Raw genomic sequence first — 18,935 nt, forward strand, 5'->3', positions numbered from 1 at the left:
TTACAATGGAATTATATATTTAAGTACTGAGTAATATTAATTAACAGCATGTACTTACAATAGGGTTAGGGTAGGATTAGGATTTATTTGAGGGTTAGTTGCATGTAATTATGCATCATTTACTGTTATTACTATGGTAAGTACATGTAACATATGTAACAAAGACACTGTAAAATAAAGTGTTACCAAAAAATGTTTAAACTGAAATCCCCCTTTGTCGTTACATTTATACACACACATTGTTGAATCACATTTACACATAAGCTAAACATACCTAAAAAAAAAAAAAAAGTACCAGTCATATAAAATGGACACAGAAAAACTATCAAACAGTAATATCTTCAGAGAGAGAGAGAGAGAGAGTACCATGGTGTTTTTTTTTTACATGGCACTACTGTATTATTATGTTTTTGGCCATGTAGGTTAACATAATAATACTTACCATGGTATTCTTGGAATTACTAATACCAGGAGTACCAAGTAAAAAACAGTAACTTACCATGGTTATATACCATAACACCTCCATAATAGTATTACAACTGCAACAGTAAATTACCTGGACAATAATTAGTTCAAGCAGCAAGTAAATTTTATAGTTGCTTGCTAGTTTGCTATTTCACATAACGTTAGCCTAATGTTTGTCTGACCCCTTGATCAGACCTCCATAAAAAAGGCAATAAAAAGTTTGATTTGGGTGGTGGTCAACAAGATACTTTTGTGAATACTCAATGTATAATCACTCTGTAACACAACAATGATCTAAATGAAAAAAATAATATAATTATTAACACAACCGCTCACCGCAGACGCGCTTGTGGAGTTCTTCCGGATTGTTAGGTTGTCATGACAACACTGAGTGGAGCGGCGCGTGCGGACTTATCCAGTGTGATAAACAACACCCGTTTTGTGTGTGTGTGTGTGTGTGTGTGTGTGTGTGTGTGTGTGTGTGTGTGTGTGTGTGTGTGTGTGTGATAGAGACTGACTCAGATCTAAGAATAATAAAAAATACACTTATGCCTAGCATTATACATAAAAAGTTACATTTTACATTAATTGCATAATTATATAACGTCAATAATTTATTTATAACACATACAATTAGCGTTCTTTTTAAAAAGAGATTTCTCACAGATCAGTAAGTTAGACCTATAACCATTAATTTAAAAAAAGTCCAGTGAGTGGGAGATTTGGACATTTTATTTATTGAACAATATACCCAGTTCTGTGTAAATATAGTGCTCAGTCAGTGAAAAATATTTAATACCAAATATACTGTATTTTAGCGTTTTGTATGACAGGTTAATACTCAAAAGCACTTTATAAACCTTAATTTGCAGTCATCATAAATCATGATGAGATTTTGGCAACTGAAGCAAGTCTTCAGAAAAGTGCATGAACACATTAACGCTTTGAACAATCCACAGAGCCCTGATTCCTCTCAGCAATCTTCGCTCTGTCTGGGTGATGCACTCTGGTCTAGAACGAACACCTTTTCTTTAAACTGGCCTTCTGAATAAATGTCGATGAACGGTAAAAATCAGGTGAATAAGCTGGAGCATGAGCATCAAGCAACTCCAGGTGGAAAGTGCAATAGAGTATGAGACCACTGATGTCAACAACTCTCTTTGTACACATAAATGGAACCATTAAACACGTTAAATGCACACGTTAAAGTGAAAAACATCTATTAAAACTCAAGTTTTGAGCTTTGATCACAGCTGATACCATCATTTCTTTGCTGAAAAAGCCTATTATTGAGTTTTTTTATATATATAAAACAAAATAATATATGGGTTATACACTCAGAAAAATGAAAATATAAATAGATAATTGTAAAATATAGAGGGCTTTCACATAAAATCACTTTTTTTGTAAACAAAGCAAAATAGAGTGCATCAGTATACTACTAAAATAAGTTATTCACAGATCAGTAGGTTATTTACATATACTGCAATGTTACACGAGCAGTGACAAAACAAAAATACTTCATGTTCCATCAGCTTCGGCCACTGCCATTTCAATCAATGTTCCTCTTCGCGCTCATCTCCATCAGTTTCATAAAAGGAGTGTAGATCTGTGACGGGCTGGTTCTCGCTTGAGGGCTGGTGGCAGAGGACAGTTCTGAGGCCGGCGGAGATTCGGCATTCCCGTCTTCATTGCTTGTTGTCTGAACAGAACTTGAAGATAGAGTTGCGGTTTGTGTGGTACTGCTCGTTGTTTCTTGTGTATGTGCTGCACTGGACCGCAGCATTGTGCTGTACTGGCCAGGGGTGTATTTAAGTAGACTATTGCTCAGTCTGCTAGAGGATCTTGGGGTCGGTGAGACAGGGCTGGGTTGGAAAGGAGCGACATACAGCGGCTCCTCAGACCTATGAGAACAGGGAGAGCATGCGTGTAAAGCCGTGGCCTCGAAAGCAGTTTTACATTTCTTATGGCAAGGTGATCTTGCGCTCATTACCTAACGGGCAGGTCACAGCCAACTCCAACGTCCCTGGTGACTACTTTAGTCTCAGATGCTTTCTGTACAGACATAAAATACTTCAACTTGTCTTCTAACTCATTATTCTAGGAAGCAAAGCAAAGGACAGAGTCAGATCAGAGTGGAGAATTGATTTCACAGATATATAAAGATGACAATGGACAAAGACAGATTCAAATAAGATGTACTGTATGAGAAATCTGAATAACCACCAAAGAGACTCAAAGAGTCCAGCTGATAGAATAGTGATGGATTCTGGAATAATCATATTCAGCATGCGTATTCCAACCAATCTGTGCTTTCCAGATTGTAGAGGCGAGGGACAGGCAAAAATCACATTTTGCTACATGGAAAACGTTGCTCTTACCTCACACTCCACAATGGCAATCCTGTCCAGTAGCTCAGCGATGAATATATCCTTCTGTGCAACTTTTGCTCTCAAGGTTTCAACCTGCAGAATTGTTTGTTTGTTTGTTTCATAATTAAAACAATAATGGTGTCATGATTTTTGGTTTTGGTTCATTTTGTGTACATGGAATACTCTTTATTACCAGAAGAAACAGTCTCTGTAAATCCTTACCTCCTCTATCATGGCTTTGACCTTCCTCTGTTGAGAGAACACCATGTCATTGAGGTGCTTTATTCTCTCTCGCAGTTCTGCGGCTTCTCCTTTCAGCTGCTCGGACCTGGGAGGAAACATGCGGCTTATGAGAGATATAATACATGCAATAAAATATTGAAATCAAATTATACCATCAGAATCTTTGGTGGCATTTATTTTTTCTCTGAGAGGGCAAAATTAAGACATTTTCAGACTAAATAAAAAATAACTAATTAATCGCACAGGTTTCTATAATTAATCGCGATTAACATAAGAGTAACATACAAATTTGTAATCATTCATATATTTTCACACGGAATCTCCAAGTTAATGTAGAAACAAAAAAGACAGTATTGATAAAATATTTGTTTCATGTCATCTTTTTACTATCTACTATGAATGAAAGCAAGTGTCAGCGATACCAATACTGATACTTATTAATTGAATTGTTTTTTCAATTTCTGGAGATAAACTAAGTAATTATAGCCACATAATAACTCAATAACAGTATAATTGAAGGCCAGGCCTAAACTGCAAATTATCAGAATGTTTTTATTTATCACTTATTAACTATTTCAGAACATTACAAATATTATAACAACTTTTAATTTAAGTAAACCATAAATGTGACCCTGGATCACAAAACCAGTCATAATTTGCACGGGTATATTTGTGGCAATAGCCAACAATACATTGTATGGGTCAAAATGATAAACTTTTCCTTTTATTCCAAAAATCATTAGGATATTAAGTAAAGATCATGTTCCATGAAGATATTTTGTAAATTTCCTACCGTAAATATATAAAACCTTTATTTTTGTGAGTGAATGCAGCACAATCGTGAACATATATGCAGGGCTCCAGACTGCGACCAAATGGTCGCATTTTGCGACCAAAATTTGAGAATGTGCGACTGAATTTTACATCCAGTCGCACATGTGCGACCAGTAATTTTTTTTTTTACGTTAAATGTGGAAGGGGCGCGTCAAAGAATCCGGAATGTGTAGCAGGCCAATGAGTGTGAGAAGAATAGGGAATACGCTGATTTCACGCAGCCGCCATTTTGAAATCGAAAGCGAGGCTCCGGTGGGAAAAACCCCGGAAGTAAAGATAAACAACAATGCCTTTGGACTACCAACCTGAAGCTGCTGCCGCGATTTACACTTTTGGATGTTAATATCCAATATAGGATATGTATATAGTTCATTCCTGCTTCTTTTTTTACTTTCTGAATTATATAAAAAAATATTTTATTTATAAATGAATTTCACTATATATAGTCTAAAGTATGAAAGAAATGTATGTACAGTTTTAGAATTGACACAACATCATTAAACACAACAATACGCCATCGCATTCACGACTCTCCTGTGATTAAAGGCGACACTTCCGGTTTTCTTCCCACCGGAGCCTCGCTTTCGATTTCAAAATAACGGCTGCGTGAAATCAGCGTATGGCCACTGTAACTGGCTAATGTGTGGAGGGGGAGGGTCCTAGAGATAAGCGAGCGCGCGCAAGTTAAACGTCTGTGGGAAGGAGACGGAGACAAATATCAATGTCACGGACAGACCTATTTTTTTTACAGTCTATGGGACAGACACAGTCGGTCGGGTGATGATAAAGGCCTGAACCCACTATTTTCGGGAAGACTGGCTACGAAAATTCAGCTGGTTGAGGTACTGTAAGTAAGGTGACGAACTCCATGAGCTGCGAATGTTGCAGTCGCTACCCCAGAACTGCGGGGAAATAGAAGTTTGCAGGCACTTCGCAGTTTAAACACAAAACGCATCTCAGCCTCAAGCAGAGTATTCCGTGACATGTTATTAAATAAAATGAAAAAAAACTGCGCTGCGCTACTCATTTCTACTTCATAGACCGTTTAATAGTTCGAACCAATAATAGACAGCGCAGAGCTTCTCTCGCCAGTCGCGGGCCGATCGCGATTACGCGAAACAGTTACATCGTGGAGATCCAGTGAAGAAATCCATTGAGTTCGCGACAGAATTAATAACATTGCTGCGAGATCCAGTGAGAAACATTCAGATTTGACGCAGAATTCTCTGTTATAAACCATATATCAGATCAAACAGCGCTGACGTGGAAACCAGGAGAAACATGTGCAATGAACGAACAAGTTATAGAAGGCTTTAGGTCCACAGATCAGCAACATTCACCATGGATTTAATGTAGTAACACCACTTACTGTAACTATGGTATATTGTGTTTATAACAGTAGCCTACACATCTTTTTCCAGCACTTGAAAACTATAATATCATATTTAAATGTTATTTTTAATGTGTTGACCAAAACATTTTTTGTTCATCCTTTAAAGATTGTCCCTATTTATAAAACTAAAAGTTTCAAGAAGTAGGAAAACTCACACTTATTTAAAAAAGAAAAGAAAAAAATATTAAATTACTATTGTAAACATAGCTGCAGAGGACGCTTATTGGCTATTTTCACTCCCTAATATCTATTTTGTCACTCATTTTGCTTTTGAATTATTAAGACATTATGAATGATAATAATTAAAGTTAACTTTATCTATACACCTCAAATTTAGCTCAGTGCTTTGCTTTGTCATCCCACAGTGCTACCAAATACTTTCTGTAGAACTTAGTGCCGCTGCCCTCAAATGTTAGTCTGGAGCCTGTGATCTTAAAATAAAACTGCACCATTTCTGCACGTTAAGGCTATTTATTATCAAAGCATTTGTCAGTAATACAGTTATTTTGGGGGAAAATGTGAATAATTGCATTGTAAGATGATTTAAGGTGCGCCCCTAAATTTTCTGCTTGTGCTCCTAAAATTTTAAGTCAGGGGCTACAGCGCTCCTAATAAAAAAAGTTAGTCAGGAGCCCTGTATATGTACAACTTTAAAGGCGATTTTCTCAATGTTTAGATTTTTTCGCACCCTCAGATTCCAGATTTTCAAACAGTTGTATCTCGACCAAATATTGTCCTATCCTAACAAACCATACACCAATGGAAAGCTTATTTATTCAGTTTACAGATTATGTATAAATCTCAATTTCGAAAAATTGACCCATGTGACTGGTTTTGTGGTCCAGGGTCACAAATAATAGTCACCTAAACCCATTATAATAAATGTCATATTTAGCTGTGCTTTTTACATAGCATCTCTGTCAGTAATCTATGCTGCATTAATTATTTGAATGCATTAAAAAGCAAATATTAATGTACTATTTTCCTAGGCCTACTTGAAATATTATTATTATTATTATAGTAATGGTATCTGGTTATCTGAAACCATCCTGAATGAAGCAAACATGACATCACTGGACTCAGCAGCTGCAAACTCATTATAGGAATACATTAGATGTCTTACTGTTTGGCCGCAGCTTTGTCTACGTGGTCAATTTGGTCCAAACCACGTAGGCGTTGTTCACATTCAACAAGTCTTTTTATCAGGTCACCCTTCTCCTGTTAAAGAGAGAGAGAAGTGTTTTATAAATAGTTTTCTTCAGGGGTGACAGGGAACGACTGAGCAAACATATTATTTACCTGAGCCATACAGTTTAGTAGCCTTTCCACCTCAGTAATTCTTTGGTCCCTTTCAGCGATCTTTGCCTCAGCTATCTGAGCATTCCTCTCAGCCTCCTCAAGTCTCCTCATGTAGTCATCAAGCTGTGCCTGTGGACAAACAGGTCTTTCCTTATACACTCAGAACGACAGTCACTTATATTTGCCTCTGTTCATCAGTCAGTTACCGTCACCCGCTCTGACTGAAATCTTCACTATCAACACTAGGTGGCACCCTTACTTAGCAAAACAAATGGACATTTTTCTCTCCTCCCTGGTGAATATCTACAGATGTTTCCTGTTATGAGATTGGAATCATCATGCCCTGCTTGCAAAGTATAATACAAAAGTAATCTTTAGCAAAGAGTCAAGATATAACAAAGTCTTTAAAAAGTCACACACATATAAACTAACGCTTTTGTCGCATTCCCATGCAGTGCAGTTCTTGCTGAAGTAGTTGGACAGTAAGGCATTGTGAGAGTCTGTTTGTTCGGTCATATCTGTACCTGCAAAGCCTCTATCTCTTCTCTGTGCGTCCTCTGCTGTTCCTGCAGCTGTTCCTCATATTCCCTCTGTAGCTTAGCACTCAACTCTTTCAATGCTTGAGTCTTCGCCTCCTGAGAAGTCTCCACCTACACACCAAAAAAAGCAATTTAGTTGTCAAATAGCATGGATATTAACATGTAAAAAAGTGACATTAAGCATTTAATGTTCTTGTTTCCAATGAAGCACAAGAGATACTCTTTGGATAATCTCAAATCATGCTGTAGAACACTATCATCAGGTTTTACAAACATTTGTCGAGCCATTAAAGCAAACTGGACAAAATTTGTAACTTTTTTTTTTTTTGACTATATATTTATTTTGAACCTAAATACTGCATACAATACAGTACAATTTTGACATTCACTTATAAGTATAACAAATACATTATGCAGAAAATGAAAACATCCAAGTACAAGACCTCACTGTATGTAACAGTGTATGTCTAAGGGTTTTAACTACTGAAAAAATTATACAGTATGATCAGGAAGTCATGGCAACTTATGTTTTTACATTAACTCAACAAAATAATTGAATCATTTACAACTTTCTTTATAAATTATATGAGATTCAATTAACATTTTCAAGTCAGTTTAATATAATTCAAGTTTAAATGATTTGTGCAATCAAGTTGATTATGCACAAATTTAAGGCAGCAAATGAGTTGAAATAGGTGGATTTCTTTCACGGTGTACTATTAATCCATGTACAGAAGTCTCTCAATTAATATGAGGTTTAAAAACGGTATATGTAATAATTAGAAAAATGAAAAACCTGCAAAATCTTTTGAAGAGTTTTAGATAAAATATAGCACGCTGCGGACCACTTCTCATGTCAGCATATCTCATAAATATTCCTTTTGTAAATTGGGACCAAATTTGCATACTAGCCTAGGTGTTCGACGTTATGTTTCACTAACAAAAAAAGAGGCATAGTCTATGGTATAAGGATGTTCATACCATGGAGGGTCTGCTCGATAATAATAGCATTGTATAATAGCAGTTTGTGTGTGCTTGCAAGCACCTGATGTTTGAGAGACTGGTTTTCAGCCTGTGCTGCTGCTAGTTGTCTCTCTGTTTCCTTGAGTTTCTCCTCTGTCTTCTCCAACGAGCTGCGCAGAGATCTCATCTCATCCCTGTTCCCCACACGGTTATGACAGCTTTCCAGCAATGATTTCTAAAAGCAGACATGATCAACATCACATCATATGGATGAATACAAAGGTAGTTTCTGAAAGCATGCATTTATGCTGGCAGTAAAGGTTTTTTTTGTTGACCAGTCTAAGCAGGTTGACTACAAAAACAACGTCTAGAGCTTTCTCTGAACAGACCTTTGTCCCAATGGCAATGACTGTATTGATTGTGTACCTGCAGATCAATGTTTGCTGTTAAGAGGGAGCTGTTCATCTGGTCAAAGCTGTCCATAGCTGCACTTCTCGTCCTCACCTCTGACTCTAGGAAACGCTTATGAGAGTTGGCCGCCTAGTACAAACACAGTCAGCACATTGAGAACTTGTCGTACCACTATAAAATGTAATCTTGGGTATTATTACACAGCTGGCTGATTGGTTAATCGTGAGTGACTTTGGGTAACTGAAATAACTGTTCATCATACACTTAAAGGGATAGTTCACCCAAAAATGAAAATTCTGTCAACATTTATTAACTCTCATGTTGTTCCAAGCCTGTATGAGTTTCTTTCTTCTACTGAACACAAAAGAAGATATTTTAAAGAATGTTGGTAACCAGACCACTTCCATAGTAGGAAAAAAAAAATACTATGGAAGTCAATGGGGCCCATCAACTGTTCGATTACCAACATTCCTTAAAATATCTTCTTTTGTGTTTAACAGAAGAAAGAAATGTATACAGGTTTGGAACAACTTGAGGGTGAACTATTCACACACTACCAGACTTTTCAAGTCAGTCTGAAAACAAACTCATGAAGAAACGTGCACTTTGTTGCTAGGAGACACATGAAAAAATAAAAATAATATGTATTCTAAAATCGCAAAAAAAATCTTGTGCTCATCACACACCTATGCAATTTTCTGTCAAATCTGACAACTGGAAGACTGACCCTGATTTCCGACAGCCAGCATCGACTCATCCAGACAGCAAATTGGGGTAAAAGTCTGTGCAAAGAGCCTAATCTAATTTATTCCAACCTTTACCTATTGTAGTAAAACAAACCTGGGAGGGCGTGAGTATTAATAATAAAGTAATTGTTGCAGTGTTTGTCTTATTGCTAGGCCGAATGTTTTGTACATTGAAAAGGACACATTTTTTTAGAATTATATATTTTTTAATTATTATTATTACATAATAATGTATAAATATTTATTTTTGAAATTATAAAATAATTTGAAGTCAAATATTTGATGCCCATTCATTTATTTGCCGAGTAGCTGTGTAATAATCTGCAGTCAGCCTGTCATTGTAACATTATTACAGGGTGATCAGGGGTTTATTTTTACTAGTACATTATACATTATAACCTTAATACCATGCAGCATTTTGCTCACCTTTAATTCCTGAGATAATTTTTGCACTGATTGTTGCATCCCTCCAAACTGGCCATACATCCGCTCTCGTACTTTTTCCAAAGAGTCACGCACCTTTGAGGACAGAAGAAATACGTTATCTGCTTGGATGTACATTCCTGGAGAATATCAAGTATCTGCTAATAAGAGTTAACCTTACAGTTAGCTAGGTACCAGAAGAAAAGTCTCTGCGCTCACCTCTCTGATGTATTTCATCTCATCCCTCAGGTGACTGGCAGACCAGTCTCGTGCCATCACTTCCGGTTGGTGGTCGGAGCCTGTGCTGTGCACCACACCATAAACCCTGGGCCCGCGCTGAGCGAGCTGTTCCCTACTGATGCCATTGGTCATAGGCTGCTGGGGGAACAGGACCACAGGGGTCAGGTTTCAGCTTGTGGATGTGTTTAAAAGGAGAGAGTGCCACTGTTGTGTTTACAAGACCAATGTCACGGCTGTGTATGTATGCCTACTAGAGCATCCTGGTTAACAAATAAGAGTGAGACTTTTGCTGTTATGGGTGTATATTTGTGATATGTTATCATTGCTGCTGAGTGTTCACAATGAGAGGTTGGGATGCAGACAGTCACAATAGTCCTAAGCAAGGGTGTCGTATTTCTGCATCCCAGTCCGAAAGAATTAAAAACCCAAGTCCTTTTTCTATCTGCTAGTTTCACCAGCAATATGAAAAGGAACTTGAAACTTGGAATGCTGTTGTGTTAACATTATCCAGTGCGAAAATATGTCTTTCATGACAATGCCAAGGCGAAAGGAAAATGCCAATAGCATTCCTCCTGGGCAAACTACAGGTGAGAAGCTCTCGCTCAAGGGCAAAGTGAAAGCAATCAATGGCCTTGCAATTCATTCTGATTCTGCTGCAGGATTCTAGGTCCTGGGAACTTGTTTATGTCTCTAAGATTCAGTGTCTAAAGGAGTCATATTTCATGTTTTGCATGCCTTAAGAAAGCTCTTTTGTGATGTTTAAGAAAGTGAACAAGCATTTTACTGTGCAAAGAATGCCCTGAAGCCAAATTGTACAGATACAGTGCAGCTCATGCTTGCTTGGCAAACAATAACACACCAAACACAAATATCTTTTGGGAAACCAGCACCTGTGTTTTAAACTCCATCACTATCATAGATAAAATAACTCAAATAATATTACCAGGTGGTACAAAGACATTCAAACATATATAGAAAATATATGTAGTCTATTGTGTTTGAAAGCACAGTTATATAATGGATCCAAGGCTGCATTTATTTGATCAAAAATACAGTAAAAACAGAAATATTGTAAAATATAACTACAATTTAAAATGTTTTCTATTTTAATATATTTTAAAATGTAATTTATTCCTGATGCATCGCTGAACTTTCAGCATCATTACTCCTGTCTTCAGTGTCACATGATCCGTCAGAAATCATTCTAATAAACAGTTTAATATTTTTTGAGGAAAACGTGTAATATTTTATTTAATATTTAACACAAATTAATGTGCCCTTGCTGAATAAAAGTCTTAAAAATTTTACTGACGCCAAGTGTTTGAACAACTTATGATCATACAAGAAGAATCATATGATTAATCTTTACACAAGTAATAGACATTTGAGTTTGTTTGTGAAGCTGTCATACCTTTTCTTCTTGTTGAGGTGATTCTCTCCCAGGCGGCCTTTCTCTCTGCATGAGCCCATTTTTCTTTTTCCAGGAACCATTGACCAATTTCTCCCCCTGCGATGTAACACATGGTATCTTTAGAGGTTTATCAAATTTTTCAGACACATATTGATGCTTGGGTTGATATTTAGAAAACCAATGTTGCGTTCACAAATTGTTGAGGAAAAGGCATTATCAGACATCACAGGTTTTGCCCTTGCTAGATGTTTTTGTGCAACAATTGTAAAAAGGCTCAGTCTTCCTGTTTATAAGAAACCATATTCCATCTTTTACATGGTGCTGTTTTCACGTTGTACCGAGATGAAACAACATTAATGAATTCCAGCTGTGATCAGGGTGCGGCGTCCCCTTTGCTCTTCTCAGGACATAGTTTCTCAGAACTGTAATCTCATTCATGTCATGACCACACCTCCTCAGGGCTCCTCTCCAAAACAAAGCACAGAGCTTCAGCCTCCTATCTGACAGAGACTGAACTCTGTTACGGCGAACATGAGAACAGTTCTTCATTAGCAAAAAGGATCAGATGTTGAGAATGCTGGATAAATGTTTTCCTCTGATTCTGACAGACGGGGAGAGATGTGTGGGAGTGCGTGGAGATAAGATAGAACAATGATGCCAGTGTTATCATGGCCTTCTGCACTGGACTTCATAGAACTTGACAGATAATCCACAAAAACAAGCCCATGAGAGTACATTTAAGGTAGGCTACTCAAAGAAGGGAGAGAAATTTAAATAGTTGAACACAGGACCTCCTTTTTTGGCCTTATGTGTTGTCATATGAGTTTTTTTGGCCTTATGTGTAGCCATATGAGTTTTTTTGGCCTTATGTGTAGCCATATGAGTTATGTTTAGGAATCATTTTATGGATTTCATAATAAATCTAATAAAGGCCTAATAAATCTAATAGAGTAATTCATCTTTTGGGGTGGCCATCCTGATACAGAGCAGCCTCGAGTGCCTTATTCCTTCAATTAGATGATTACTTCATAAAGTATTAAAGGGATAGTTCTCTTAAAAATCAATTCCTCACCCTCATGTCATTCCAAACTTTCATTCATCTTTAAAACAAAAATTAAGATAGTTTTAATCAAAGCAGATTTCTGTCCTATTAAAAGTCTATTCCATTAAAACGTTGCTTCAAAAAGATAATAAAATTGTAAAAAAAAAAAAAAAAAGTTCACAAAGGCAACGGAAAATAAAGACATCTTCATTGCGTTTTATAGGCAAATGAAAGTCTTATGGATTCGGAATTACACGAGGGTGAGTAAAAATTTACAGATTTTCATTTTCAGGTGAACTGTCCATTTAAATGTAATAATAAAACACTAAGCGCCGTACTTATGCTAGAAAATACAGTTACTGGTATAAACAATCCTCCAGACAGTATAACATTTCACAGAAATGCTTTACTAAAAGCATCAAACAATTCAATTGCAGACAACATTAACAAAGTTCAGTTGCATTAAACTTTAATGCTCTTTTTGACAACATTTCTGTGCAGAATATTAATATACCACTTTGCCATCTGCCATCTTAGAGTGTTTTCCCTGTTTCATATTCTATGCTGCTCACATAATCTTACTGATTGAATTGAACACTATTCACTGAGGTCTGTTGTTGTAGAAAGATGTGCTGGAGGGTGTATTTTACAGTACACTATATCTGTTTCCATGCAGGGGGTGTTGTCGGTATAGAGCTGCGCTCCCCGGCTTTGCTGAGACCAGTTTTGTTGTCATTCTTTGTTGTTTAGCTAAATGTTTTTATTGTAATACTGGTCCTGGATCAGTGCAAATTTCAAGTCTTCCTGTAATCCAACAGCTGTAACTCGGGCAATCCAGGCCACAGGTAGACAGTATCCAATGGAGGATAGGATTACCACACACACCCATCTTAATTTTGCAGTGAATTCTGGTCTTGGTTCTTTGTTAAGACAGTAATAGAATATCTCACTTAAATGAAATGTTAGTCTTTACACTTAACTATCCCTCTCCTCATTTTGTCTTCCATTGACTTTGTTTCACTTTTGTACAGTTATGTCACCAATTATGTTGCAAAGAATTACATTACAAGCTTTATATTGAAAGTCAATGCAAAATCCCCATGTGAAACCTGACCTCACCAAGATAGGCAACTAGATACTTATAACTGGTTAATATTAACATAAAAGCTAAATAAAAGTTTAATATTCTCCAATATGTTAACAAAAAAAGCTCATTTACATGCATAAAGGTGCAGTCACGTTAGCAAAATATCTGCAAAATTGTATGTTTATGGCCGATGTGACCACAATGTGAAATCTGCATGGGAAATCTTTTGCCCTCACTTGAAATTCGCAATCGCCAAATTCCCAAACTAACTGGCCATTGGCAGCTCATCAGGCAGGCCTGGGTTTTGTTTATTGACGCTGGCCCTTCCCATGAGACAGACACTGATAAGGCCATCAACAGTTTTTTGTTGGCTGAGCTCCTGGATTTCTATTTCTCATTAGTGTCTGGGCTACGAAAGTGCCTGATGTTCCCAAAGCAGCTCCTATCAGAGACCAAACAGGGCGGATATCAGTTGAACTTCAAGGACTAAGAGCTGCAGAGTGAAAGTTCCAGGCCAAGGTACAGATAAAAACTCTCATGAACGTGCAGACACACCTCTCTTGACTTCTTTCTCAGTACACCACTGTCAGTAGAAGGCTTATAATCGCAGGTACTGTCAAATACACATATTAATTTGTCACACAGACTAACCTGTATCTGTAAACAAGCTCAAAATTAACTTCACCTCCCTTGGTAAATAGGTGTTTCAATTTCATGAGCTTTGTTTCATGTGACTCTGAACTTTGGGGGCAGCTCAAGGATATTTATAAGTCTAACTTGTTTCTAAACATATTGGCTTGGCAAGGAAAGTGACGTTTAACTATGAAATCTTTACAGGTAGGCCTAGTTCCAAGAATGGGAGTAGGTGTGTGAAATCACGCACTTGTGTGCATATCTGCATGTGTTTTTAGGTGCGTATCATGCTACTGGCAAGGCTGTATGGATCTGTGACGCACAAAGTGATGGGCCTAGAGAAAAGACAGTCTCTGATTTATCTCTCTGAAACACGGACCCATCATTCATAGACAAAAAAAAAAAAACGTTGAAAATTTTCCCCTTTCTGAAATTCCATTTGTCACACCCTTTAGCCTAAAGGCTGTTCATTTTTTTCCCCTTTTGTCAATCATCTAGATATATCCGATATATCAGGGGTGCCCAATCCTGCTCCTGCCGATCGACTGTCCTGCACAGTTCATCTCCAACCTTAATCAAACTAGCAATAGCAGTTTTGTTTTTTATTTTAATATATTTTAAAATTTGTTTGATGGCAAAGCTAAATTTTCAGCAGCAATTACTCTAGTCCTCAGTATCACATGATCCTTCAGAAATCATTCAAATATGCTGATTATATTCTAATACAAGAAACTAACTCAAGAAACATTTCTTGTTATTATCAGTGTTGAAACCATGATACATATAATTTATGTTAAATCATTTTTAAAGTCTTTTTAAAAGTCTTTACTGTCACTTTTGATCAATTTAATACGTCCTTACTGACTAAAAGTATTAATTTCTTAAAAAAATTCCACTGACCACAAACTTTTGAAAGGTAGTGTACATAATTTTTTGTCTACAGTTGTTGCTTTGTTTGTATTCCTTGTTTTGTATATAATGTGAAAAAAACACAATAATATATATATATGAAGAGTTCAGATGCAAAAGCCTCTAACAGCCATCTGAAATTTTCTTCTAGAACGATCATTTTTATAAAGCTTGTATATTTAAGTTCAGTAATTTCACTTAAATGACAATTAATAGTAAATTTGCATTGCCATTTAAGTGAAATTATTGAACTTAAATATACGAGCTTGATAAAAATGGTCATTCTAGAAGAAATTTTCAGATGGCACTTAGAGGCTTTTGCATCTGAACTCTTCATATATATATATATATATATATATATATATATATATATATATATATATATATATATATATATATATATATATATATATTAAAAAAAGATTAATATTTTAAAATAGTTGAGAATGTCATGCAAATGGAAGAAAACATCTGCAGTGACCACTATAGGACCACAGACGCCGAGTTATAAACCCTAGATCTAGAGTATCTCCAGCTGAAGTGTCATGATCTGAAGAAATCAGTCATTTATGTAATCATGCCATTTGTGGAGCTAGTCAAACAGATTGAAGATATCAAAGTCAGGGAAAAGAGGAAGTGTTTTACTATGACGTGAAGAGATGGTCAGCGCCAAACTGTCTGGCTGTACTGAAAGATGCTAAAATGATACTTACAGAGCTGCCGATTTCATTCTGGGTTTTCGGATTGTCCTCGGGCCGGAGGGTTAATCTGAGACGCCTGATTCTCCTCTGGTGGACATTCGTCACAGATACAAACAGATGCAAAAATGGACAGACAAACAAACAAACAATGATTAGTCACAATCTACGTTTAATTAGGCAGACAATCTGATGATTGTTATCTCAAGATTATCTCACTGAAACCAAAACAAAAACTTCCAAGTTCTGTCAAAGATAACGTTTATCTGATCCGAGAAATGTCACGCATGAAGAGGAGGAAAAAGGCTGCTGATACTAGTAGAATAACAATACTGTATTAAAATATGACTGCCCTTATAAATGCTTCACTGATTAACCACTTCAGATGTGGCTGTCTATTCAATTCAAATCAATAATTACTACAGTCAAAAATGTGGTTCTCAGCGTTTCGATGGCCTCTACGCTGGTTAGCACCATCTGAGAGGGTGTCAGTTGATTAGCTGTAAGAATGTCTCTGAATGGCAGCTGACCGCAGCAACAGCGGCTGAGCGCCAGGCCCTGATAAAATAAACATGACAGGGCCCTGCCTCCCAGGACAGTGGCTCTTATTACAGGCCCCTCTCTGAACAACACAACGCTGCCTCGCACACATCAACAGCGCACGATTAGCCTGGATATGGACAAGCCATTAGGGCACAGTCCAGAGCAGAGTGAGAGACACAGAGGACTGAGAATGAACAAAACAAAGACAAACATAAACACCTCATTGAGAATCAGTTGTAGTCGAACATTCACAAGGAAACAAAGTTCAAAAGAGCAAGAAAACGTAAGCGAGCTAAAAGCACTATTCACTAGTGTTTCCTACCTCATTGAGGTCTGGTAGCTCTGTGGTGGTTGTGGTGCGAATGGCACCAGTCATTCCATTTTGCAGCATATCTCCTTTTCACTGTCCAAGTCACACATCCACACAAACACTAGCAACGTCTGCGCCCACCACTGCAGGCGACACACCAAAACAGGATAAATGTGGTGTGTGTGTGTGTGTGTGTGTGTGTGTGTGTGTGTGTGTGTGTGTGAAAGAGAGGAAGAATGGGGGGAAAAGTTCCCTTCAACAGCTTTGCCAGAATTCCTTCCCCCGGATGAGAACAGAGAGAGTGAGTGAGAGAGAATCAGGAGGAAAAAAGAGGCTCAGTATTCCAATGTGCAGAGGTCAGTAGAAACACAGCCCTCCAGTGTGCAGACAACTCCAGAGTGACAACATCCCATATAGACTCCTCCTGACAGGGAGATAGATCGAGAGAGAGAGAGAGAGAGAGAGAGAGAGAGAGAGAGAGAGAGAGAGAGAGAGAGAGAGAGAGTCAGTCAGTCTTTCAGTATCTGAGCTGGCTACGTAAGCCTTGTTTCCCATCAGACCCGTTGAGCCACATTTCACCACCGGTCTCCAGCTCCCACCTCTGGCTGCTTTAATAGGGTGGGGTTAATGGCATTGGGGTGGAGCCCTCTCTCTTTCTACATGGGAAGGAGTCACACCTTAGGCGGGTTATACCACTTTTGATTGTAGTGTGACTTGTTATTATGCATAGAATAATAGTGGTGGATTTTAATTTAATTTAATTTAGCAATTGGATCATAAAAATTATCAATTGGATCATAACAATGAGAAGTGGGAACAAAAAGAGAAAAGCATTGTATAATTGTAATAATGTGTTATTATTTCAAATCATGTAATCAAGACAATTCTGACATTATTTACTACTCTCATGTCATTCCAAACCTGTTTGACTTTCTTTCTCCGTGGAACATATTTTGAGAAATGTCTGCTTTTTTAGTCCATATAATGGAAGTCATTGGTCACCAGAAGTGTTTGATTTACAACATTCTTCAAAATATCTACTTGTTTCTTGCAGGAGTAAAAAGTCATACAGGTTTGCAATAACATGAGGGTGAGTAAATGATGAGTCTATTAGGTACAACTTTGCAACCGTTAAAAAGTATGTTTGATAGGCTATAGTATAAATTTGGGTTGTATGACCTACCAGCATCAGTTGCATAGCTTCACTGCCATTTACAACTCTTCTCCTGTAGCCTCATGGGATTGTAAAGTGTTCATATATGCTCCCGCCATAAGCAAGCGGCAACCTCCCTGTCTCTCTCTTGAAACCACGGAAGTGAATTCAACGGCAATTCATCGACTGGCCGCTTGAGGCTGGGTCTAGAAGTGAGTCAAATCTGTATCTCCCCATGTTAAAATACCTAACTTTAGAGCAGAAAAAAACACGTTTACAGCCTGGTGCAAAAAGTGGCTTTGGTCTATACAGCTAATTTTGCCCTTCATGACAACTGCGAGGGGGGTGAATTTTTTTATAACTCATCCGTTTAAATTATATTAAGCCTTAAATTCTGCCTAAGGGTGTCCACTTTTGAGTGACAGGTGAATTCCCGCTGATGTGGTCATTAGTCATCATAAGCCATTTGTCTGCTGTTTGTTAGCCGTCACGTTACCTCAGCTAATTGTCTGACTGTAAAAATAAATAAATTCGGGAGTGGCGCGCTGCCAAGATGGCGACGGTCGGCCACGCCCACTTTAGGCTTCAAAAACGGTCTTAAGAAACCTACAGGTGACGTCACGAACACTACGTCCATATTTTTTTTTTTTTTTTTTTTTACAGTCTATGGCCATAAGTAGTAGATAATCTGGGTTCTTTTCACCTACTGTTTTATGAAAACTACTCTTTTCATATAGTGTTTTTCACCTATATAGAAGGAAGTTGGCATATTCTGACATAATTTTTGGGTGAACTAACCCTTTAATTTTGTTTATTCTTTTCTAATTTTGTCCAACACCAATTGATGTCATATACAAACAGACTGCACTGCAGATGCCTTAAACTTTGCTCTATGAAATCTTTCATCTGTGTGATTTTGTTTGCTTAACATATTTCAAAGTGCGCAAGTTGTAGGTCAATCATTAATATAGGAAGCAGATAGTCTACTACAGTGTGTAATCATTAACCCTCCATATTTGTGAGATTCACCCCTTGGAAAACATATAGCCTACAGGCTGTAAATCTCATGTCTTATGGCTTTTTTTCCCACATAAACACAGACCTGGCCCAATTTAATCTTCATCTCAGGGATAAATTGGTTGTTTTAGCGACAAACAATCTTTGGAATATAACAAAGGTCTCCACTATATAGAAATCCATGAGCAGGACGATCAGATCAAG

At 37.3% G+C, this 18,935-nt stretch overlaps 1 protein-coding gene across 4 annotated transcripts; it reads right to left on the reverse strand.

Moving 5' to 3' along the window:
- Nucleotides 1-993: 993 nt before the first annotated feature.
- myzap (myocardial zonula adherens protein) lies at nucleotides 994-17,908 on the reverse strand. 4 transcript variants are annotated; one of them, XM_081348966.1, is made up of 15 exons: nucleotides 17,745-17,898; nucleotides 16,574-16,704; nucleotides 15,724-15,798; nucleotides 11,340-11,435; nucleotides 9,908-10,066; nucleotides 9,692-9,784; nucleotides 8,535-8,648; nucleotides 8,191-8,343; nucleotides 7,131-7,256; nucleotides 6,607-6,735; nucleotides 6,431-6,525; nucleotides 3,060-3,165; nucleotides 2,847-2,930; nucleotides 2,459-2,565; nucleotides 994-2,369 (listed from the first exon to the last, which is right to left on the reverse strand). In XM_081348966.1, exons 2-15 carry the CDS (start codon nucleotides 16,640-16,642, stop codon nucleotides 2,018-2,020), a joined length of 1,758 nt encoding a protein of 585 aa, XP_081205092.1. In that variant the 5' UTR covers nucleotides 16,643-16,704; nucleotides 17,745-17,898; the 3' UTR covers nucleotides 994-2,017. The 4 variants fall into 4 exon arrangements, with proteins under 4 accessions (XP_081205092.1, XP_081205090.1, XP_081205091.1 ...); XM_081348964.1 differs by having other exon boundaries at nucleotides 1,047-2,369; nucleotides 16,574-17,217; nucleotides 17,745-17,908; XM_081348965.1 differs by having other exon boundaries at nucleotides 1,047-2,369; nucleotides 16,574-16,985; nucleotides 17,745-17,863.
- Nucleotides 17,909-18,935: the final 1,027 nt, after the last annotated feature.

Source organism: Scardinius erythrophthalmus (assembly GCF_964197995.2).
Source record: "Scardinius erythrophthalmus genome assembly, chromosome: 2".
In the NCBI taxonomy this organism is placed as follows: Eukaryota; Metazoa; Chordata; class Actinopteri; order Cypriniformes; family Leuciscidae; genus Scardinius; species Scardinius erythrophthalmus.